This window comes from Panthera onca, chromosome B1 (genome assembly GCF_046562875.1).
Source record: "Panthera onca isolate mPanOnc1 chromosome B1, mPanOnc1 haplotype 2, whole genome shotgun sequence".
Classification (NCBI taxonomy): domain Eukaryota; kingdom Metazoa; phylum Chordata; class Mammalia; order Carnivora; family Felidae; genus Panthera; species Panthera onca.
Window position 1 is genome coordinate 43242233 of NC_138342.1, and position 23878 is coordinate 43266110.

The 23878-nt window shown below is 45.9% G+C and overlaps 1 protein-coding gene across 4 annotated transcripts in view; it reads left to right on the forward strand.

The window, feature by feature from the left end:
• The window catches only part of PDGFRA (platelet derived growth factor receptor alpha), a 51006-nt gene that overhangs the window by 16021 nt on the left and 11107 nt on the right, over window positions 1–23878 (forward strand). For all 4 annotated transcript variants that reach the window (XM_060654995.3, XM_060654997.3, XM_060654996.3 and 1 more), the window contains exons 4-19: window positions 286–546; window positions 1578–1708; window positions 3546–3717; window positions 3810–3999; window positions 7826–7941; window positions 9270–9396; window positions 11551–11744; window positions 12510–12604; window positions 12810–12942; window positions 15351–15455; window positions 15846–15956; window positions 16559–16712; window positions 17490–17656; window positions 19971–20086; window positions 20423–20545; window positions 22562–22673. In XM_060654995.3, the coding sequence (XP_060510978.1) occupies window positions 286–546; window positions 1578–1708; window positions 3546–3717; window positions 3810–3999; window positions 7826–7941; window positions 9270–9396; window positions 11551–11744; window positions 12510–12604; window positions 12810–12942; window positions 15351–15455; window positions 15846–15956; window positions 16559–16712; window positions 17490–17656; window positions 19971–20086; window positions 20423–20545; window positions 22562–22673 (2307 nt within the window). The remainder of the gene's footprint in view (window positions 1–285; window positions 547–1577; window positions 1709–3545; window positions 3718–3809; window positions 4000–7825; window positions 7942–9269; window positions 9397–11550; window positions 11745–12509; window positions 12605–12809; window positions 12943–15350; window positions 15456–15845; window positions 15957–16558; window positions 16713–17489; window positions 17657–19970; window positions 20087–20422; window positions 20546–22561; window positions 22674–23878) is intronic.

Below are 23878 nucleotides of genomic sequence, written 5' to 3' on the forward strand. Positions count from 1 at the left end.
GCAGAGCCTGACACAGGGCTTGAACCCATGAACTGTGAGATCATGACTTGAGCTGAAGTCAGACACTTATCTAACTGAGCCACCCAGGCACCCCCTGTTATTCATGCTTTAAAATCACCTTCTAGCTGTGATGATGATTAATGTCAGCGTGGGGACAAGTCTGGATATATGTGAAGGCAGAATTCATACCTAATGTGACTCAGGCCAGCGGGATGATTTTTCTGTATGTGTGTGTAAAGGTGAAGTTAATGCCTAACATGTTTTTCTTTCTTTTCAAAACCACAGACCCAGACGTAGCCTTCGTACCTCTAGGAATGACAGATTATTTAGTTATCGTGGAGGACGATGACTCTGCCATCATACCTTGTCGCACAACTGATCCCAAGACTCCGGTTACCTTACGCAGCAGTGACGGGGTGGTACACGCCTCCTATGACAGCAGACAGGGCTTTAATGGGACCTTCAGCGTCGGGCCCTATATCTGCGAAGCCACAGTCAGCGGGAAGAAGTTCCAGACCATCCCATTTAATGTTTATGCTTTAAAAGGTACTTGTACCTTCTCTCTCCTCCTTTAAAGAAGAGTTAAAGGCAAAATAATTAGATGTATATATGATTTAAAAAAAAAATCACAGTCCCTGGTGATGGAGACCCTGAGTATTTGGGGATTTAGGACCCAAATATTTAGGACCCCACATTTACCGTACATTAGGCTGCCCTCTGTGGCTATAATCATACTAAGTGTGGCATTACTAAAAACAAGAGCTTCTTTGCTACCGTAAGATTTCATATTTCACCAGTTGACTTCAAAATACTGTAAGGAATTCTTTTCTTGCATAAGCCTCTTACTGTTTTACCCACATTCCTGGCCACAGAGGACCTAAAAACAAACACATACCTGTGGGAGGTGGATGCCTAGATTAACTTTAGTAACTTAAGAAAAGTGATTTTGATTTTGAGAAAAGCTTGTGATTACAGTCACCCCTTTGATGTGGGTGGTTAATGTGAATGGAGGGTATAATACACGTTTGGGGCAGCAGATTATTGAACACTCACGTGCAAGAAGGCAGCAGCAGAGGGCCATTGGACTCTCGGTAAGGGCTTATTTTATGCCAGCACTGTGGTAGGTTCTAGAAGAGGGCTGAGAATAGCCGGGTAGGAGGGTGGGAGAGAGGAGAGAAAGGGTAGGGTAGGAGTGCCCTGAGCACAGTAAAGATTGGTTGAGTAAATGAATAAATACATCCATAAAGGTGATTGCAGAAGAGGAAAGCCATCATTGACCCCAATGCTAAGGAAGGTGATGTTCTGTTAAATTGGAATTTACTTTTACTATCGTTACCGTTTTGTATGTAGGTATTTGTGTGTACGTGTGTATGTGTAAGTGTGTTATTTTATAACTATATGCCAGATTGTGTATGCCAACATAAAATCAAGGCTCCTGAGACTTCAAAAGTTTCTTCTTGATCACAGTGGTTTGAAAATTATTTTTCATTTCTTTTTAAAAAAGAAACCCCAACCTTAGAAGATTCTAACTATACTGTGGGTATTGAGGTCCTTGTGTTTATTCTTTTTTTAAATAGCAACATCAGAACTTGATCTAGAAATGGAAGCTCTCAAAACTGTGTATAAGTCAGGGGAGACGATTGTGGTCACCTGCGCCGTCTTTAACAACGAGGTGGTTGACCTTCAGTGGACTTACCCTGGAGAAGTGGTAGGTAGCTTCTGGGCTCCTGGTGGAACGGGGTGGGGCACAGTAGGACTCAAAAGACCCGTCACTGCCAGGGCAGGACATGAGCTTCTCCAGACCTCAGCTTGCCGCCTCTGTAGTGAGCCCATTTGTCTAGATGACTTTCTGGCTTTTCGGGCAATGGAAGAGGCTGAGATAAAAGCTGGACCAGACCCTTCAGAATGCATAAAGGTTGCACCCTCAGCCTTCTTATTCATAAGTTAGAAATTAATAGGAAAGCTCTATGGCTACAACTTAACAACCAAAAAATTAGAAAAGCAAAAGGGGGTGGCTTTTACAATTTATGAACTGCTGAGAGAGTCATTAATTCCCATTTTCTTGGCTCCCATCCTTTTGGGTTTTGAGGCATTTGATAATGTCGATGGCCTGCCCCCTTTCGTTTCTGCTTCTTTGCCACCCAGGACGCTGTTCTCGCTCCTTTTGGCCTGGTCTTTCTTTGCATGGCCTGCCTTCAGTGAGCAGGCTTAACTTGAATCATTAGGCAACGATTGAGGAATGTTTGCTAAATCCCAAACACTCTGCTAGAAGCTGGCCCATGCACCAGAGGAGGGAGGAGTGCGGACAGAATTGGGGAAAGGGGAACCACATGCCAGCTCTAGGTCCCTGGGGATTTACACACACAGGGACTCATTCATTCTGACGCATTGTGATAAGTGTACAAGAGAACCGAGTGTAAATGGCTGTGACTGTCCAATGGAGTGATGATCAACAGGGCTTAATGCAGCAGCCTCATGGAGAGCAAAAACCATGTATATATTTGTATATGATTATATGTGTATATATGGGTATGTATATGTGTATATATATGTATACAATATGTATTTTTTCCCCTTCAGTCCTGATTTGCAAATTTCTGCTCCCTGCTCTTTTTGGCAATTGAGAGCTTCTCTCCTTTTATCCGTTTTTCTCCCCTGTGCTCTTACTGCCCCCTCCTTCCTTTCTCTCTGGGGCATCTGACTGGAAGTTGGGCATTTTCACATATTACCGTTATCACATCACATTTTCACCTACTACCTTCACATAGACCTCGTGCATTGAAGAGACATTCATAGTCCAATATGTGTACCTCTTCTCTGAAATATGAGGCGTTTTTATTTTACCGTTCACACTTGATTGCCCTTAATCCTTAAAACATAAGCGTTTCTTTTTATTTGTTGGAGAGAGACATTTCCCCCCACTCCCACCCCCAAACCACAGTACCTGCTATATTTGGACCAAAAAAATACATAAGCACAGTATTGCTTTGTAACACAAAGTTTTCATCAGATCATAAATCATGCAGGTTTATTATTATAATATTAGAAAATTCAGAGAAACAGAGGAAAAGCCACTTCCCAGAACATCACCGTTAATATTTCAGGGAGATAAATCCTTTCAGTACTTTGTATACAAAATGCATGTGGCCATTAATGGGTATTATGCTTTAAATAGTACTTTGTTAGATCCTTTTTCCTTCGGTGGTATACCACAAACACCTTACTGTGCCATTGAATGTCCTCTTAAAACATGATTTTCTAAGGAGTTAGCTTAAAAAAGAATCTTTTTTGTCAGACTTTATTGTTTAGAGCAGTTTTAGGTTGACAGTAAAATTCAGTGGACGGTACAGAGATTTTCCATATAGCCCCTGCCCCACGCATGCACAGCTTCCCCCCTTATCAGCATCCCTACAGGGTAGTACATTACCATCTGGGAGTCTATACCGGTGCCCCATCACCACGCAGAGTCCAGACTTTCCATGAGGCCTCACTCTCAGGAGCTAGCTTTTTAAAGTTGGTTTTCCTCCCCTTCTGCTGTATTGTAGAAAGGCAAAGGCATCACGATGCTGGAGGAGATCAAGGTCCCGTCCATCAAACTGGTTTACACGCTGACGGTCCCCGAGGCCACGGTGAAGGATAGTGGAGATTATGAATGTGCTGCCCGCCAGGCCACCAAGGAGGTCAAAGAGATGAAGAAAGTCACCATTTCCGTCCATGGTACATTCTGCTTTCTAAAATGTCAGTCGTCCGGGCTGCTCAGGATCGATCATGTGGTAATCGTTACTTAATGGAAACTCTTCCCTGTACAGAGAAAGGGTTCATTGAAATCAAACCCAACTTCAGCCCGTTGGAGGCTGTTGACCTGCATGAAGTCAAACATTTCGTGGTGGACGTGCAGGCCTACCCCCCTCCCAGGATATCCTGGCTGAAGGACAACCTGACTCTGATTGAAAATCTCACGGAGATCACCACCGACATAGAAAAGATTCAGGAAATAAGGTAAAGAAACACCCTTCCCACGTACGCCTGTCCTCTTTATGGTGTGTCTGTAGACAGAGCGAGGTTCGCGCGTGTTTCGCAGCACAAACCGAGAATCAGTCTAGGAGATGTAACGAACCAGCACGGGAGACCCTTGGAATCAGGTACCTTTGGTGGTCACGTTGCCATGTGGTAATACTATGCTGGTAAATACTTAATAAAATAAGAAGAAAGAACTGAAAAGCTCTGTTCCCAATGAAAGACCGTTTCCTGCCTCCGGGAAGGGATGGAGGGAGGAACATAAAATTGGACCCACTTGGATTGAATACATTCCATGACATCCCCCATCTGTGTGGCAGCTAGACATGTTGGTGATTCCAGTGACGAGGCCACTATCACATAAACCTACATGAAACAAAACATCACTGGTTTAATTTGAAACACATCTGCCCTAGCGAGGCCTCCACCGGAAATAAGGGTAGAGTCTGGCCAGATTTGGTTTGGAGAAAATGTACAACGACTATAGTTTGGATCCCTGCCCTCTGATAAAATAGTATGCCGCTCTCATCTCTTAACTAGGGGTGGAGTTAAGTCACCTCAGCCTCAGTTTCCTCCTCTGTAAGGTAGGGTAAATGATACCTTATTTTTTAATTTTTATTATTTTATTATTTATTTTTTATTTTTTTAATTAATTTGTTTTACTTTTTATTTTTTTAAATTTACATCCAAATTAGTTAGCAGATAGTGCAACAATGATTTCCGGAGTAGATTCCTTAGTGGCCCTTAACCCATTTAGCCCATCCCCCCCTCCCACAACCCCTCCAGTAACCCTCAGTTTGTTCTCCATATTTATGAGTCTCTTCTGCTTTGTCCCCCTCCCTGTTTTTATATGATTTTTGTTTCCCTTCCCTTATGTTCATCTGTTTTGTCTCTTAAAGTCCTCATATGAGTGAAGTCATATGGTTTTTGTCTTTCTCTGACTGACTAATTTCACTTAGCATAACACCCTCCAGTTCCATCATGTAGTTGCAAATGGCAAGAGTTCATTCTTTTTGATTGCCGAGTAATACTCCATTGTATATATATACATACCACATCTTCTTTATCCATTCATCCATCGATGGACATTTGGGTTCTTTCCATACTTTGGCTATTGTTGATAGGGCTGCTATAAACATGGGGGTGCATGTGTCCCTTCGAAACAGCACACCGGTATCCCATGGATAAATGCCTAGTAGTGCAATTGCTGGGTCGTAGGGTAGTGCTATTTTTATTTTTTTGAGGAACCTCCATACTGTTTTCCAGAGTGGCTGCACCAGCTTGCATTCCCATTAATAATACCTTATGTGCTTCAAGGCAAGGAATTAGACCTGATGACATTGTGAGGTCCCTCGAAGATTAGTTTTAAGCTCTGATTAGAATCCCAGAGCAGCAAGTACATCTTGAGGGACCAGCTACTCCCACGCTGTGCCGTCCTCAGAAGCCGTCCTAGGGAGACACAGGGCAGTCCTCGATTTCCAGCCTTCAGGGAAGAGGGGAAGAACCCTTCTCGTCCGTTCACTTAATCTTGGGATTTGCTTTCTTCTTTCTGAACTAAATCCCATGTGCAGTTGAGAAGTGGTATCTGAGAAAACGGAATTTTACAGCCTTTGTGGAACAGCGATGGAAAAAGTGGTGAATACCGAATCTGGAAGGCTTTCTGATGACATGAAATGAGGGTGTGCAAAGAGGTGGGCAGTGCTAAACTTTCCATTAGGTGTGAGGCCAGAGAGGAACAGGGTAATTCTGGCACGGCTAACACTTAGACGCTTGTAGGAGTGCTATACACGAGCCATAATCAATAGTAATGACCGAGCAAAGCTCACCAACGAGAGGTTCGGGAAAGCTGCCTGTCACAGTGATTCAAGAGTCCCTCTAGGACATACCACTAGTTCCCATTGTGGGCCAGGGAGTGTGAGGAGGGAGTGTGAGGTCGGGGTGTCTGGCTTCCTGAAGCTTAGAACCAGTGGATCCACCAGTTTTCTTGGCTGAGCAGGTGTAGGCATTGAGTGAGAGGACTGTTCGGTGACGCGTAGCCAGGAGCGCCTGTGGGGACTCACTCAGGAAGTCCAGGCCTGAAACCTGTCCAGTATGGTGCAGCAGAGGAAAAGCCAGCCCAGTGTGTGCTCTTGCCCCCCGTGCTGGTGCCCAGCACCTGGGGCTAGACGACTCGACATTTACAGGGTACTTCTGAGCCCTCAAGATGCTTTCACACATATAATTTCATTTAACTAATTCTGAAAATGACAGTGCGCTATGCATACAGTTATCCCATGCTACACATAAGGGAGCTGACGCATGGAGAATTGCAGTAATGCCCAAGGTCTCCTCGCTTCCTGACCAGCACTCTCCCCCCTTCCATCCCGTTACCTTTTCCTGCTGTGATGTTTTATAAAGAAGGAAAAGAAATCAAATGGGCCAGTACTTTATTGATGTACATACATAGAGCCAAATGTCATTTATAACACACGTAAGAAGTCTTTAGGGGAGACTTCCCTTTAGTAAAGTATGAAGAAATGGAGTTTCTTAATGTATTTATTTATTTATTTATTTATTTATTAACGTTTATTTATTTTTGAGACAGAGAGAGACAGAGCATGAACAGGGGAGGGGCAGAGAGAGAGGGAGACACAGAATCAGAAGCAGGCTCCAGGCTCTGAGCTGTCAGCCCAGAGCCCGATGCGAGGCTCGAACTCACGGACCACGAGATCGTGACCTGAGCTGAAGTCGGACGCTTAACCGACTGAGCCACCCAGGTGCCCCTTAATGTATTTATTTTTAATAGGTGATGGAATCTTGTGCATTCAAAACATTCGGACATCAAGGCAGTGCATTGTAGGAAGCCTCACTCCGTTCCTGTCACCATTTTCCCAGGTCCCCCTGCCTCCCCACGCAGAGAAATACCTCTGTTAGTTTCATTAGGTTCTTCTGAAACCTTCCAGAGTTTCTTTAAGCAAATACCAACAAGTAGGAATGTTATACCCTGGCGACCTCTCCATATGAGTTTATAGACCATGTCCTCATTGTTTCTTCCAATGGTGGCCCATTGTTTGGCTGAACCACCTAAACGATGGATATGTAGGAGAAGCAAGTGTTTTTTAAAAGGTAAACATGAAGATTTTTTTTTATTTTAAAGGGAAGTTGGTGGGATATGTCTACTTTCATTCAGAAGTCAGGCCTTACCAGAGCTGATCAGTGTTCTAGCCACATAAGCTATCCCTCATCTCAAGATGTCTGGTCTTCTGTTTAAGAATTAAGTGTCGGTGGCACCTGGGTGGCTCAGTTGGTTAAGTGTCCGACTTCACCTCAGGTCATGATCTCACAGTTCGTAGGTTCAAGCCCGGCTCCGGGCTCTGTGCTGACACCTCTCTCTCTGCCCCTTGCCTGCTCGCACTGTCTTTCTCTCCCTCAAAAAGTAAATAAATGTTAAAGAAAAATAAATAAAAGAAAAATAAAAGAATTAAGTGTTGGGGTGCCTGGTTGGCTCAGTTGGTTAAGTGTCTGACTCTTGATCTCACCTCAGGTCTTGGTCTCAGGGCCATGAGTTCAAGCCTGTGTTGGACTCCATGTTGCGCATGAAGCCTACTTAAAAAAAAAAAAAAAAAAATTAAGTGTCTATAAGTCAGACCTTCAACATGTAGAAAGTGCATCGAAAATCCCAGAAAAGTGATGATGTGGTCAAGAAAATAAGTTGTTTTTCCTTTTTTTTTTTTTACAAAAACAAAATTTAAATTGAACGTGGTAACTGCTTGAATGGCTGGAATCTATTTGGCTACGACCTGCTGAGACAGAGTATTTTTCTTGTCAGGTATCGAAGCAAATTAAAGCTGATCCGTGCGAAGGAAGAAGACAGCGGCCATTACACTATTGTCGTCCAAAATGAAGACGACGTGAAGAGCTATACTTTCGAACTCTTAACGCAAGGTGTGTAAGGGCAGTACAAAGGTAATGTCAGCTCAGGGAATAAGTGCACGGGTGTCCCCCAGGGAGGGTTTGGCACTATTCGCCCAGGTCACGGAGAGAAAAGCAACACTTCATGGGAGAAGCAGGGGGTGTAGATGTCACGTGTCAGGGAAAGCTTTGTTGGGCTTAATGAATTCACGCAGTTCTGGGAAGTTCCCGGCTCTGCTCTGAAGCACCCTGACTGGGGAATTCCTAGGTTACAACACCACCTGCTTCTCAGTCTGGCACCTCCAGTTCTGGGAAGAGGAAAATGATGCTTTTTTTTTTTTTTTTTGTCCAGATGATCTTTAGATTGTTCCGGAGACTTTTGGCCTTTTTGCTTAGCTTCCCTTGAAGATATTGGACAATAGCCCTTAGCAGGAGGGAGTGCCTGAGTCTGTTTATGTTCAGGCTCAGCACCTGTTTACCTAGGTGCCTACCTTGTGCCAGGGACTGTCTTAGGTGGGCTCAGTTGACCCTCGCAGTAAATCTGTGATGAGGTGTTAGCATATTTCTAGCTTGTTTGACCACAGGGGCGCCTGGCTGGTTCCGTTAGTAGAGCATGCAACTCTTGATCTCGGGGTCATGGATTTGAGCCCCACATTGGGTGTAGAGATTACTTAAAAATACAATCTTAAAAAAAAATCTAATTATTTGATCATGGATTAAAAAAAGTCTTTTAGGGGCACCTGGGTGGCTCAGTCAGTTGAGCGACCGACTTCGGCTCAGGTCATGATCTCACGGTTTGTAAGTTTGAGCCCCGCGTTGGGCTCTGTGCTGACAGCTCAGAGCCTGGAGCCTGTTTCGGATTCTGTGTCTCCCTCTCTCTCTGCCCCTCCCCCACTCATGCTCTGTCTCTCTCTGTCTCAGAAATAAATAAACATTAAAAAAATTTTTTTTTTTTAATCTTTAAAACGTAGTCACATTCCACAGAGGCACTTTGGTAGATGCTGCTTTAGATTATACTCTAGCTGAATCCATTAGTCGAACCCCAAGCTGTAATACAATTTTAAGAGCCCTCTTTGCCTTTTAAGCCAAATAACCACAGGGGCTTTTTGCTTTCCTCACTCCAGATTTCAAACACCACAGGATACAAATCCCCAAACACTGAAACTGTGAAAATGCTCTTAACCAAGTGGGTCTGCCCAGACTGGAGCGTTATTATTATGCACAAAATTGCTTTCAGCCCCTTCTTGGGCGGTTACTTGCTCTGTAGGTTCAAGTGCCACGTGGACAAGTTCTGAACTTGTGTTTCAGGGGAGTTCTGGGACACAGGCCATCCCGTTCTGATTTCTTTTCCCTTCTTGCAGTTCCCTCGTCTATTCTGGACTTGGTCGACGACCACCATGGCTCCACCGGGGGACAGACTGTGAGATGCACAGCAGAAGGGACACCTCTTCCCGATATCGAGTGGATGATTTGCAAGGATATTAAGAAGTATGGAAACGAGATGTTTCTTTTCCATGTGTGGTCAGAATGTTTCCTCCTTGATAGGAAGAACTTCAAATGCATTTTCTTTCTCTTGCTGGTCATTTTCTTGTTTTTTTTTGTTGTTGTTATTGTTGTTTTTTGTATTTGTGATTCTTACTTGGCCTAAGTCTCAATAAACTACAAGGTAGGGTTCGAAACCTGGGCCTGATGTGCACATGTGCACGTTATGTATGCATGTGCATTTGTGTGGTTGTGAAGAGACGTAAGGAGAAGGTCCGTGGCTCTCCCCAGATTCTCAAAAGGTCCCTAATCAGAAAAGAAGATGGGGGCGCCTGGGTGGGTCAGTTGGTTAAGCATCCAGCTTCAGCTCAGGTCATGATCTCACGGTTCCTGGGTTCGAGCCCCACGTCGGGCTCTGTGCTGACAGCTCAGGGCCTGGAGCCTGCTTCGGATCCTGTGTCTCCCTCTCTCTCTGCCCCTCCCCTGCTCACGCTCTATCTTTCTCTGTCTTTTAAAAATAAATTTAAAAATGCTTACAAAAATTTAAAGAAATAAAAGGAAAGAAGATGAACTTAAAGGACTACAGCGATAAGAGGATTTTTACTATCCTGGCCCACTTCACCTTTCACTTCTTATATGGTGAACTTTATTTGCTATACTTGCTAGACTGGCATGGGAACGTAAACGAAAATAGTGCCCATGTGACTGCTCATGTCATTTGCCTGCCTGCTGTTTGGCAGGAGTTACCCCACCGGTTTCTCCTATACCCCCCATTTGTGAACCTTCCGTGATGGGCACTTGAGCAACATGGTCACACTTTGACCCGTGGTGACTGGTTGTGTTCAGAAGCCTTGCCTCGACTGTTTCTGCTGGAGGCTGAGACCCCTGGACCTTCCCCTTCTTGGGGCTGAGAGCCTGGACTTAGATTTTGACGAAAGCCGGAATCTAGGTCTCGTAACTGAGCCAGGGATCACTCCAAACCTTGCGACATCTCACGGGCTGTTGACAGTGCAAGGGGAGAGAAAAGGACGGAGCCAGGCTTTTTCAAGGGGTGGAAAATGGGGAGAGTTAAACATTATTTTTTTCAAATTAATTTATTTATTTGAGAGAGTGAGTGGAGGAGAGGGGCAGAGAGAGAGGGAGAGAATCCAAAGCAAGCTCTACACTGTCAGCTCAGGGCCCATCTCAGGACTCCATCCCACAAACCTGAGATCATAACCTGAGCCTAAATCAAGAGTTGGACGCTCACCCGACTGAGCCACCCAGGTGTCCCTAAACATTCTTGAGGTGGAACTGTTCCGTTTGCTCATGGGGTCAAGACTTGGGATTGGTAGTTATATTTGATTGAACTTATTTCTACCTCGTGTGCTTCCTAACAGTCAACTTTTTTTTTTAATTATTCTTTTTTAAATGCTTTTATTTTATTTTTTTTTTTTTTTCAATGTTTTTTATTTATTTTTGGGACAGAGAGAGACAGAGCATGAACGGGGGAGGGGCAGAGAGAGAGGGAGACACAGAATCGGAAACAGGCTCCAGGCTCCGAGCCATCAGCCCAGAGCCCGACGCGGGGCTCGAACTCACGGACCGCGAGATCGTGACCTGGTTGAAGTCGGACGCTTAACCGACTGCGCCACCCAGGCGCCCCATTAAATGCTTTTATTTTATTTTTGAGAGAGAGAGAAAGGAGAGAGAGGGAGTGAGTGCGCCAGGGAGGGGCAGAGAGAGAGGGGGACAGAGGATCTGGAACAGGCTCCAGGCTCCATGCTGTCAGCACAGGAGCCCAATGCGGGGCTCGAACTCACGAACTATGAGACTATGACCTGAGCCGAAATCGGATGCTTAACCGACTGAGCCACCCAGGCGCCCCTATTCTTTTTTTTTTTTTTTTTTAATTTAAATCCAAGTTAGTTAAGTTGTAGGTTGACCTATGTGTAGGTTTCAACAGTTACCTTTCATTTATCCACCTGTAGGTTATTCTCTCTTGGGCGTGTGCAAACAAGTTTTAGCGTTATTATGTGCATAAAATGAGAAAGTCAACCTGTAGCACCCCCAAATGTAGGCAAGGTCAGAACTGCCTGTCACCTTAAAGGAGTCTCACTGCTTCAGTCACCTCCATTATCCCGATAATTGGCTCTACACTGATGTCCTCTTTCTCTCCAGATGTAATAACGAAACTTCATGGACGGTTTTGGCGAACAACATCTCGAACATCATCACGGAGGTCCACCGCCGGGACAGGAGTACTGTGGAGGGCCGAGTGACGTTCACCAGAGTGGAGGAGACCATCGCCGTTCGATGCCTGGCCAAGAATCTTCTTGGAGCCGAGAACCGAGAGCTGAAGCTGGTGGCTCCCAGTGAGTTGCTCTTAGACATCAGCTCAGCCCTTCCTCCCTCAGCCAGAACTTCGAGTCCCAGATGGGGGTTCTAAAGGAATAAAGGCCCCAAGGCAGAAATTCAGCTCTGAATGCTCTCAAAGGGCCTTCTCTGGGCATCCATATGGGAGCCCTTTTCTTTCAGATTTTGACCCCAAACTGCATCTCGCAGAAGCATCCTAGGCATTTTGCTTGTCTAACAGGAGAGCTGCTCAGTCTCTTTAGTCTGAGGGGGGGAGGGGAGGGGTGGTGAGGGGGAAGGAGGATCTTCTGCCTTGTTGCTCCTTACAACCCTTGAGACAGGTTGAATTCTTACAAATAATAATAATAATAATAATAATAATAATAATGAAGCCAGAAGTGATAGGAACACACTGCAGCCTTTCAAAATAAACTGAACTTACACAGCATTCAGTGTCATTTGTCAGTCTTTATATTCCCAGTTCACATTCTGTCTAGAATGTTAATGCTGCGGCACCCTTGGAGGAAGTATGGCATTTTGCGCAGTTTTGTGCACCTGCACGGAGTTGATTGAATATTGTCCCTTTCTCTGCTAAGGGAAGAGACTGGACTGGTTTCATGAGCGTAGGTGATGGAGAGATGCTATCGCCCGTCCCTAAAATAAGCCAGGCAGCCTCCTGCTTTTCCACCAGCGGTGTGAGAGTTCCAGCCCAGGCACACCCCCCTCGCCTTCCTGCGCTCTGGCACGTTTGTGCGAATTCTTCACCATGCCTCTTTCTCCTCCAGCGCTGCGTTCTGAACTCACAGTGGCAGCTGCAGTCCTGGTCCTGCTGGTGATTGTGATCATCTCCCTCATTGTCCTGGTTGTCATTTGGAAACAGGTAGATATTTTCTTCAGAGAACGAAAGATACGAACAAGGAGAAGCGCAATCTAGTTCCGTGCTTGGCACAGAGAAGGAGCTCGGTCGTTCCGTGTTGAACGAAAGTGTCGCTCGGTCCTACTGTGTGTGGTCGTCTTGCTGTAGTTAAGCTTTGGTGCCTTTGGACTTTGGTAATTCACCAGCTAGTTGTCCTGGTCGTTTACAGAAACCGAGGTATGAAATTCGTTGGAGGGTCATTGAATCGATCAGCCCCGATGGACATGAATATATTTATGTGGACCCGATGCAGCTGCCTTATGACTCTAGATGGGAGTTTCCGAGAGATGGACTAGTGCTTGGTAAGTGCCTACCCGGCTGATCTCCCAAGACTCCCTTTTGATTTCTACGTAACTTTACTTTTTATAGCCTTGTGCAGGAATAAGGGATCTGGGCTTGCTTAGCAAGAGCTAGGCAATGGAAGTTGGCCGTCGGAAGTATTTTTGTCTTGAAAATGAGTTAATTGCATCACCGCAGTAGTTTTGGGTTTTTTTTTTTTTTTAAATCTTGTCCTGTAGCAAATTATGGTTAAAGAAAATTTTACAAGAGGAGAAGAGAATATGAGGAGGTCCTGCCAAAGATAACAGGCAAAATGGCTTTGCTTTGGGAATGACACAAATTGAAAATAAGGCAAATTTCGGTGACCGAAAAGAGATGAGAAACGAATGAGGACAACCACAAAGGGTATTTTAATCCAGTACATTCTGAGGATGTATTAGATACTTCTTTAGAATATACATATTTAATAGGTACTTTTTTGGGGGTGCTCGGGTGGCTCAGGCAGTTGAGTGTCTGACTCTTTGATTTCGGCTCAGATCATCATCTCAAGGTTCGTGGGTTTGAGCCCTGCATCGAGCTCTGCGGTGACCGCCTGGAGCCTGCTTGGGATTCTCTCTCTTCCTCTCTCTGCACCTCCCCTGCTCTCTCTCTCTCTCTCTCTCCCTCTCTCTCTCTGTCTCTCAAAATAAATAAAGTAGGTACTTTTCACAGCGGAACGTGTAAAAATAATCAAGCCAACTTCTCACAAACTTTTCAACTATTGCAATCTTGAGCTGAGACCAACTACATGAAGCTTTAGTCCAAGGGTTTTTTTTTTTTTTATTTTAAGTCATATTCAGAATGAATGAAAACAAGACAAAGACAAATGAAAGAGCTAGAAGTTGTGTCATCAGGAATATGCTAACGGTATGTACTTCGGAGGATGCCAGAGGCAGTGTTTAATTATCCACTTGTCTCATTCCAGAGTATGGCAAGGTTAGGTCTTCTTAGAGACTTACTTAAGCTGAAATCAAATATGGTGTCCTAGCTACTTCCAAGTTCAAATATTACAGCTGGGAATTTAGCTTTCTTTATTATCTCTCTCTGCTGCCAGTCCCACCCCACCACCACCCCCTAATTTTACAAAATGGAGCGAGGAACTTAAAAGTAATAAAACGTGGTGGAAAAGGGCGACATCCCTAATATGCTAAGAGGCATTTCTATGTCTCTCTCTGCTTCTGTGTATTTCCAGGTTGCTAGGGAAGCAGTACCTTTCCGGGTGCAGCTTCCGACAATGAAAACATTCAGTCAGGGTTGCTGCTGGCCGGGGCGCCTGGGTGGCTCAGTAGGTTAAGCATCCAACTCTTGACTTCGGCTCAGGTCATGATCTCATGGCTTGTGAGTTCAAGCCCCACCTTGGGCTCTATGCTAACAGTACAGAGCCTGCCTGGGATTCTCTCTCTCTTTCCCCCTCTCTCTGCTGGCACATGTTCTCTCTCTCTCTCTCACAAAATCAATAAACATTAAAAAAAAAAAGAGTTACTTCTGGCTATTAGTCCCTTATGAGCTGAGTCTTTTCCTGGTTTGGCTCTGCGTGGTGGGGCTGGCCACTCTGGGAAGCATTCCTTTTTAGACTGCGAGCTCTTTGGGGGCACCTGGGTGGCTCAGTCGGTTAGGTGTCTGACTTTGGCTCAGGTCATGATCTTGCATTTGTGGATTCAAGCCCCGCGTTGGGCTCTGTGCTGACAGCTCAGAGCCTGGAGCCTGCTTCCGATTCTGTGTCTCCTTCTCTCTTTGCCCCTCCCCGCTCGTGCTGTCTGTCTCTCTTTCTCTCTCTCTCTCTCAAAAAATAAAATAAAACCTTAAAAAAAATTTAGACTGTGAGCTCTTTAAGAGTGGGGACAGCAGCTTCCATTTCCTTTTGCTCCCAGGGCGTGTTTAGCCTTTGTTGTGCCTGGGCTTTCTGACAAGAAGGCAGCTAGGACACCAGCCTGAAGTTTACTTCGTCATTCCTTGGAATCAGCGATATCTTGAATGCTGCAGTCTTTCCAGTGGATAAGGACTTATTGATGCAAAAGATGCCTGTGGAGAACAGAAGGGTAGCGAGGCAGGGGGTTTTGGGTGAGAGCCACAGAAAACGAGCACATGGGAGCCTGCAGTCTGGCCCAGCGCTGGAGCTAGCCGACAGGATGCTCACCCCAGGGAGAGCTGCACCCTCCTTATTCCTCCCTGCGTTTTCCTTTTCCTTGAATGTTATTTGACAAAAGCAGTCATGCTAATGTCCTTCCCCGTGGGTTCGGTGCTGGTCTTGACATGGTGACTAGGAAGAATCATTATGCTTACTCCACGCTGGAAGAATGCCCCCGTTGTGCCCCCGCGAACGCTGGCCATGGGGAATAGAACGGAGGGGACGCCACCGTCTGCCTGAGTTAGTGGTTCTGATCGCCCACAGGTCGTATCCTGGGATCTGGTGCGTTCGGGAAAGTGGTCGAAGGAACTGCCTATGGATTGAGCCGGTCCCAGCCTGTCATGAAAGTAGCAGTAAAGATGCTAAAACGTAAGTGCCCCATCCTGGGATTTCTTCGAAAATGGAGATAGTAAGTGAATCGCTCCAAACCCCACAGCCAGTAAATGCCAAACTTAGGACTAGATCTTGGTTCTTTCGACTCTAGGTTTCATGGGTAGTTAGACTCTTTTCTCAGTCGGGTTATTTAAATTATTCTTGTTGCCTGTACGTTGGAAAATCAAGAGTTGTTATTTTTGGGAACTTCTTTTTTCCCTGAAGACTTGGGATTAGTTATCAGAGTCTAGACCAAGTCACTGTGTGTTTCTCTTTTAGACCCTTCGCTAAATAAAATGATATCCAATCACAGGATTAAAGCCATGTTGCTGGCTTTTTCTGGGAAGTAAATCAGTTGAACTGATACGTGATTTATTTCTTCAACAGCCACAGCCAGATCCAGTGAAAAACAAGCTCTCATGTCAGAACTGAAGATAATGACTCATCTGGGGCCCCATTTAAACATTGTGAACTTGCTGGGGGCCTGCACCAAGTCAGGTAGGTTTCTTGACCTGGGAGTAGGGATCTTTTATAGATATATAGTTGGGAAGACTTCCCAGGATTTTTTTTTTTTAATGTTTATTTATTTTTGAGAGAGAGAGAGAGAGAGGTGCAGAGAAAAAGGGGAACAGAGGATCCGAAGCAGGCTTTGCACTGACAGCAGAGAGCCTGACGTGGGGCTTGAACTCACAAACTGTGAGATCAAGACCTGAGCTGAAGTCAGACGCTCAACCGACTGAGCCACCCAGGCACCCCCTTTTTTGTTTTTGTTTTTTAAAGTTTACTTATTTTGAGGCAGGGAGAGAGAGAGAGCCTCCCAAGTGATCTCATGACTGTGAGATCATGACCTGAGCAAAGTCAAGAGTCAGATGCTTACCTGACTGAGCCACCCAGGCGCCCCTGTCCAGACTTTTTTAAACCCTCCTTCTCTCCCTGAAAACATGCCCACAAGTATAAGTCCATGAATGGAGTTGCCTGGATTCCACTGAATGGAAGCTCATTGTTTTTGAGCGATATCTCTCGCCAGCGCGAACAGCATTTCATGACTTTTCTCTTCTTCATTTTCATACCCATTTCTAAACTGCCCTTGGTTCCCACAGGCCCTATTTACATCATCACGGAGTACTGCTTCTATGGGGATTTGGTCAACTATTTGCATAAGAATAGGGACAGCTTCCTGAGCCGACACCCAGAGAAGCCAAAGAAAGAGTTGGACATTTTTGGGCTGAACCCTGCTGATGAAAGCACACGGAGGTGGGTGCAGAGGGACACGTTGCCGTGAATCGTTGTGTTACAACTGGGGAGAACCCACGTCGCGATAGAATCCGCGTCTGCAGATCCAGGGCCGGCAGGTGGCAAGAGTCCAGCTCCCCTGCCCATCATCCCATGGTGGTGACACGTGCTGGTACATCCCATGACACGGTCCTGGTGTTTTGGACCAGATATCACCTGAGGAGGCCTAACTGAGAGGTTTGAATGGAAGCAAAAGTTGGACTCATTCTGGGGGCCAGTTTGCTGTTTTTGTGTGTTCCACTTAAGACCCGTAATTGCAGCTATAAATCAAGCCAGTGGTAGTGATCGTAACTGCAGGAACTTAACAGGTGGCTATAAAGATCTCTGTAGATTTCAAGTTCCGTAAGATCAGAAAGTACAAGTTCCCTTTGTATCGAATTACTCGACGGACACCAAACTGGCACTGAATTTATGGAGTAGCAGGAAACGTCTGCCCGAGCCATGTGGTCGTGTGGTCCGGGTTTGTGGCCTGTTTATTGTAAAACGGAGCAAGAATAAGGACAGACACACCTGAGTAGATGATCCGTGTGTTTGTGTGATTACTGATTAATGCTCATCTCATCTACCAGACCACCCCACGTGAAGGGTACACATTGGTTTTGCTTTTGCTCACCCTGGCCGCCCCCCTACTCACCACACTACCTTGCACGCGGTAGGCACCTGGTCGTCTCCTACTGAATGTTGAATGACCACCCCCGAGGGGCACCCTGAATCAGGTTTCTTTTTCTGTTTTTACAGTTACGTTATTTTATCTTTTGAAAACAATGGTGACTATATGGACATGAAGCAAGCTGATACCACACAGTACGTCCCCATGCTGGAAAGGAAAGAGGTTTCTAAATACTCGGACATCCAGAGATCGCTGTATGATCGCCCGGCCTCGTATAAGAAGAAATCTACGTCAGGTAAAAGTGTCAGTGTGTCCTCTTTGCCTCTTCTAGTGCCTTAACGATTCAGATATCCCCTGCTCTCCGCAAGTTTTGTTCGTGCCACTCTGCTTTTATGAAAGGCCCACGTGAGTATTTGTTTTCGCTTGCCGAGAGAAATCAATCCAAAGAGGATTTGCTTCTTTGCTTTATGCCCTTTTGGCTTGCAGAGGGTTTCATAGGCATGCTCTACTTTCGGATAGTGGTAAATTCTCAGAGGAAGGTGAGCAGGTGGGGTAAGTCAGACTGTGAGGCTGTGGTCCCTAAATGCAGGTTTGCACAAGTGGGTCTGTGACGTGTCTTCAGAACATTCTGGGCTATGACTTGAAAGGAAGAACAAGAATAAAGACAAACTTAATGCAATGCATTTTCATACTTGAAATGTAAAACTTCTAAGGAATTATTTATTCTGATATAACAATCTTCCTTTCTTTGGTGTTTGTGTGTGTGTGTGTGTGTGTGTGTGTGTGTGTATTTTAATGAAAGTATGGGGATAATTGATGTTTTTTTTCCCCCCCTCAGTGCCCTTACTTGGTAAATTTAAAAGTTGGCTACCTTATATTGGTTCCCAATAGTATTTAAAAATTTTTAATCACATAAGTCTCTGATATCGATGAGTTCAGTAGCCCTTGCTTTTGGCTTTGCTAATATCCACTTTGTGATAGAAGCTGGAAGGTAGACAATTTAAGGTTATATTTTCTGACAAGGGTGTTGAGTGTTTGTACTGAACGTTGTTTGAAGGAAGATCCCGTCTAATCTTTCAAAACAGATGAACATGTGGCATAGTGGCATTGATTTGTGAACTCCAGGGAACCTAACCGATGCCCATAGCAGATGGACTACCCCACTTCTGCTGCGGGGAGACCCTTCCAGGTCCCCGTCTAATCCCAGGCTTGGAGTGGGGAGGACGTCCTGCTGGGTCTGAGGTTGACCGGTCTCTCGATTTTGTGTTCCTGGGCCTGGGCCCTCCCCTTGGTCAATGCAAAAAAATGTTGAGCTGCCATGGAAATTATTTTGTAAATCACTGATATGCTCTGCATGCTTGCGGGGTTCTTCAGTGCAAGGTACAAATGCATTTAAAAAAGAATGTGCTTGTTTTGCAAAGCTCCATACATGAGGATATTTTCCATTTCTGCAGTTCCAAGTTCCATTCACTCCTCATTGCCAAATGGGGGAATTTCCAAGCCCTTTTAAAAGATTGGCCAATGAGAGCTGTCAGAACAGTGCTTCCTCTCCCCTCCGGTATTGTTAAAAATAGTTTACATTGCTTCCCAGGCTGGACCTGGCTCCAGATGTCAGGGGAACCTGATTCATGCTCAGCCCGGGCCCTGTTGGCAGGCACGCCCCTGATTTCTGGCCTTCTCCTGGCTGGCTGGAAAAATATGAATGGTTGCACTACTCTTCACTTGCCTGAAAGCGTTCAAAAAGAAATGAGAACGGCTGGCCTAGATTACCTCCTTCCTCGAAAACCCTGGGACCCTTCCAGAGGGGACTAACTGGGCAAAGTGGACAAGTTGCAAAAGGAACTAAACGCAGAGTCAATGGCACTGACCTTTAAGATCGTTCCCTCTAGTCTGACTGGGGCTTGCTTTAATACAGGAAAGAAGCCAAATACTATGAAGGTGGCTTTAACGAGAAAAGAGAAAGGCAATTCTTAGAAGCTACTTTTTTTTTTTAATGTTCATTTATTTTTTAGAGGAAGAGAGAGAGACACACACACAGAGTGTAAGTGGGGGAGGGGCAGGGAGAGAAGGAGACACAGAATCCATCCAATTGAAGCAGGCTCTAGGCTCTGAGCCGTCAGCACAGAGCCTGACGTGGGGCTCGAACTCACAGACCGTGAGATCATGACCGAAGCCAAAGTCAGATACTTAACGGGCTGAGCCACCCAGGCACCCCAGAACCTACTTTTTCGAAGGGCCCTCATGTGTATTCATCACGTAAGATTTAAAGGTGACTATGTGACTTGCTAACTAAGGTTGAAAAAAGAAATATAGGAGGCAAACAACAAAATATGTGTGAGACCCCATTAGACTGGTCCCTATGGACACACACACACACACACACACACACACACACACACACCAGATATATATTTCTGCAGGCATACTTCTTTTTAATGGTAGAACCTCTGTGTGGTTTGCATCCCCACCTGCGAGGTCTGGAAACACTATAGGAAAATAATTTTAGATTTGTTCTTTGGACAAGCCTGTGCAGCCCTGTGGGAGAGCCCCCCGTGGGTGACGTTTCACGCTGTCCTCCAGCACCAACACACTTAATTCCTTTCCTGCAGACTCGGAAGTCAAAAACCTCCTTTCGGACGATAACTCAGAAGGCCTGACTCTGCTGGATTTGTTGAGCTTTACCTATCAAGTGGCGCGAGGGATGGAATTTTTGGCTTCCAAAAATGTGAGTATGTTCCCGGAACGGAGTTCTCTGTAGATCCGGGCCTGGAGCGTGGTAGGCCTGGCAGAGGCTTGTAGCAACGGCTGCTTCTCCCTTCCCTTTCCCCGAAGTGTGGCAGGGCGTCCGGTCTCGTCAGGCGTCTACTCTGCTCCAGAGCCTTCTCCTTCATGGGGGTGGCCGGGATGAGAGCCTGCAGGCCGTGAGCTCTTTGCTCCAGGACAGCCTCCCTGAGGTGTCCCGGGCAGCCCCAAGCACCACCACGAAGTGGCCAACCTTGCAGGGGTGAGGTGGTCTGGCGGCAGATGGACAGACTCTGTTGTTTCTTCCCTTCCCACGCAGTGTGTCCACCGGGACCTGGCTGCTCGCAACGTCCTCCTGGCGCAAGGGAAAATCGTGAAGATCTGTGACTTCGGCCTGGCCAGGGACATCATGCACGATTCAAACTACGTGTCCAAAGGCAGCGTACGTGCTCTTTCCCCCCGTTTGACTCACTCACCTTTCCTCACTGAAGCTCTGAAACTAGGCATTGCTTCTGGCCATTCAGTGTCCATATTTGTTGTTAAATATTAAAAAAAATTTTTTTAATGTTTTATTTATTTTTGAGAGAGAGAGAGCATGAGCAGGGGAGGGGCAGAGAGAGAGGGAGACACAGAATCCGAAGCAGGCTCCAGGCTCTGAGCTGTCAGCACAAGAGCCCTACACAGGACTCAAACCCACGAATCTTGAGATCATGACCTGAGCCAAAGTCGGATGCTTAACTGAGCCACCCAGGTGCCCCTTAAACATTTTTTTTAAAGTCAACTTATTTGAGAGAAAGAGAGCATGTACGTGTGCATGTGCAAGTGGGGGAGGGGCAGAGAGAGAGAGAGAGAGGGAAAGGGGGAATCCCAACGAGTCTCCATGCTGTCAGAGCAGAGCCCAACACCGGGCTTGATCCCATGAGATCATGACCTGAGCCGAAGTCAAAAGCCAGACGCTTAACCGACTGAGCCACCAAGGCGTCCCCAGCGTCCATATTTTAATGTGGAGCCCACAAGATTCATGAATGGGCTCCTGGGACCAATACGGAAAGCACAAAGTCTGCAGCCAGACCGCCTGGGTGTGAGTACTGGTTCCAGCGCTTACTACTGTGGGGATTTGGGGCAAGTGACTTGACCATTCTGTAGCTTGGTTTCCCTATCGGTCACAGCGACCTGATAATAGTACCCATCTCCTGGGTTGCCTTGGGTGATTCAGTCGGTGACTTTAAGTCAAATGCTTAGGGCAGTGCCTGGCACATACGAGCCCTCAGCAAGTGTTAGCTATTAATGTGTAGATCATGTGTGCCTGTGCACCTGCATTCATTTCCAAAGAGAGCATCTTTAACTTTTATCAAATTTGCAAACGGTGTCTGTGACCCCTAAAATGTTGCGACCCTATGAGTTAATAGATCTTAGAAGCACAATTTCCTTAAAGATGGTCTTTCTCCCCATCCCTTCTACCTCTAAGCAGATGTAGTAATTTAGGATACATTTTCCACTTGTAAGGACAATTCCAAATCACCCCACTGCACTAGTTGTGAGACAGCATGGGGTTGCTGTGCCCACCCACAGAAGGCCACTGGTCTGTGTCCAGGCTCCATGTGAGACCAGCTTTAGGTACCCTGAACAAGTCAGTGGACTTTGGTGGAGCCAATTTCTCACCTGCCTAAAAAGTTGGGGCGCCTGGGCGGCTCAGCAGGTTAAGCATCTGACTTCAGCTCAGGTCATGATCTCACAGTTCTTGGGTTCGAGCCCCGCGCTGGGCTCTGTGCTGACTGCTTAGAGCCTGGAGCCTGCTTTGGATTCTGTCTCTGTGTCTCTCTGCCTCTCCCCCACTTGGGCTCTGTCTCTCTCAAAAATAAATAAACATTAAAAAAAAAGTTGATGAATCTGTGATCTCCCCATGAATTTCAGAAGGCTGAAGGATGCTAATGTGGTTCCTTTATATTGTATATCTGCTTCAGTCTTAGTATTTTCACTGGAGTTTGTACAGCCTCCCAAAAGAAACTGCAAAATTATCATAACGTCATATTTATAGTGATAGGAAATGAATTTCTTAAAATTCAGTAATGTAATTGGTTCTCAGATCACTGGATCTGTTTCGAATTTTGTTCCTAGGAACACCGGCAAATAGGAGAGACTGGTCCAGTCAGGGCTTTCGCTTTTTGGGTAAAACATTCAGGATTAAATATTTTCAAATGTTATTCCTTGGGAGGACCTAAGAGGCCACATCAACTCTCCATCATTCATGAAATATTTATCGAGTACCCACCAGGTGCCAGGCACTCTCACGAGGGTGGAGAACACAGCCCTGGACAAAAAAAACACGGGGAGATACTTACATGGACAAGGTTCTCAGTGCAAGTTATTATTAGTCCAAAAAGGACCCCTACTATTTCCGCTGCTGTGGGTCATTGGTGCGTATGCTGGATTTAATTTCCTCCCTCCTTCCATGCAGACCTTTCTCCCCGTGAAGTGGATGGCTCCTGAGAGCATCTTCGACAACCTCTACACCACGCTGAGTGACGTCTGGTCTTACGGCATTCTGCTCTGGGAGATCTTTTCCCTTGGTACGGGCCTGACGTCTCTGCTCGCTTGGGTCGTTTTGGAAAAAACACTGGGAGGGAAACACTGTGTTTTCCAGGCTCCAGGGTGTTAACGATGTTAAGATACCTGCTGTGAGTCAAGGGCACTGCGGCAGATGAAATCACACATTGAGCACTTCTGGTGTCAGGAGTATGCCCGTGCAGACAGCCAGGAGTTTTGGGGGGCTGCACCCTCACGTCTGGCCTTTGCCGCCCCCCCCCCTCCTTTGGGCTGTGCTAGAATGACTTTCTCCCACTAGAGATGTTCCTGAGGACACCCACTCCCCAGCTGCTTTTTCACGGGGTCTTTGGGTTAAGTGGGCTCACCAGTGGTGATCGAGGCTCAGGTGAAAAGAAGTGTGGCCAGGAAAAGAGTGTGATTCCCCTTCCTGATCATCTCTCTGGAGGAGAAGAGCCTCCTAGTCATTGGGTTAGTCAGTCACCAGGTCCCAAACAACACAGGTACCCTGTGCTGCCAGGTGAGGGCCCTGAGGGAGGAGTGATTCATGACCCTGACCTCTGACAGTTTATCTCGGATAAGATAAGACTTACACATAGCAATAAACGGGGTGGTTCTGATTAAAATTATAATGGAAGAGAAAAGGGGAAGGAGTTTTGGGGTAGTTTTGGAAGGCTTTAGAGAGGAAACTAAGCTTGTTCTGACTGTGGCCATAAAAACGGAAATGCTTCATGAATTCTGTTATCTTAATGTGGTAGTAAAGGGTTTCTTCCCTGCCTGGTCTCCTTTTTCGATCCCATTTGTCCCTGCTTGGATGTCACTGCATCATCCCGGTGTGTGGCTTAACTGAGGCTCACAGTCTACTAAAAGCAGAGAATCACCTAGATATTTCAAGCCTCAGCTTTGACTTTTGCTCTAATTATTAAACATTTTTGGTGAGAATGATTTTTTTTTAAATTTTTTTGGCTTTAGTGATTGAGAATTTCTCTTCCTTTTCTATTTTGCTTTGTATGTGTAGATCCAGGGATCAGAAACATTGAAAAACACTTGTGTGCTTTTCCTAAGATGTAGCGTCTTTGCCTAGGGTGTCTGGACTTGACCAACCCAGAAGTCCTGGTTACCTTTACGATTCCAGGCAAGCCCGTGAAGTCAAGGAGATGGTAACCCTTCATTTCCTTGCAAGAACCAGAAGTCCAAGTGGGGATCCCCAGATGTGTCCCCGAGTGTCTCA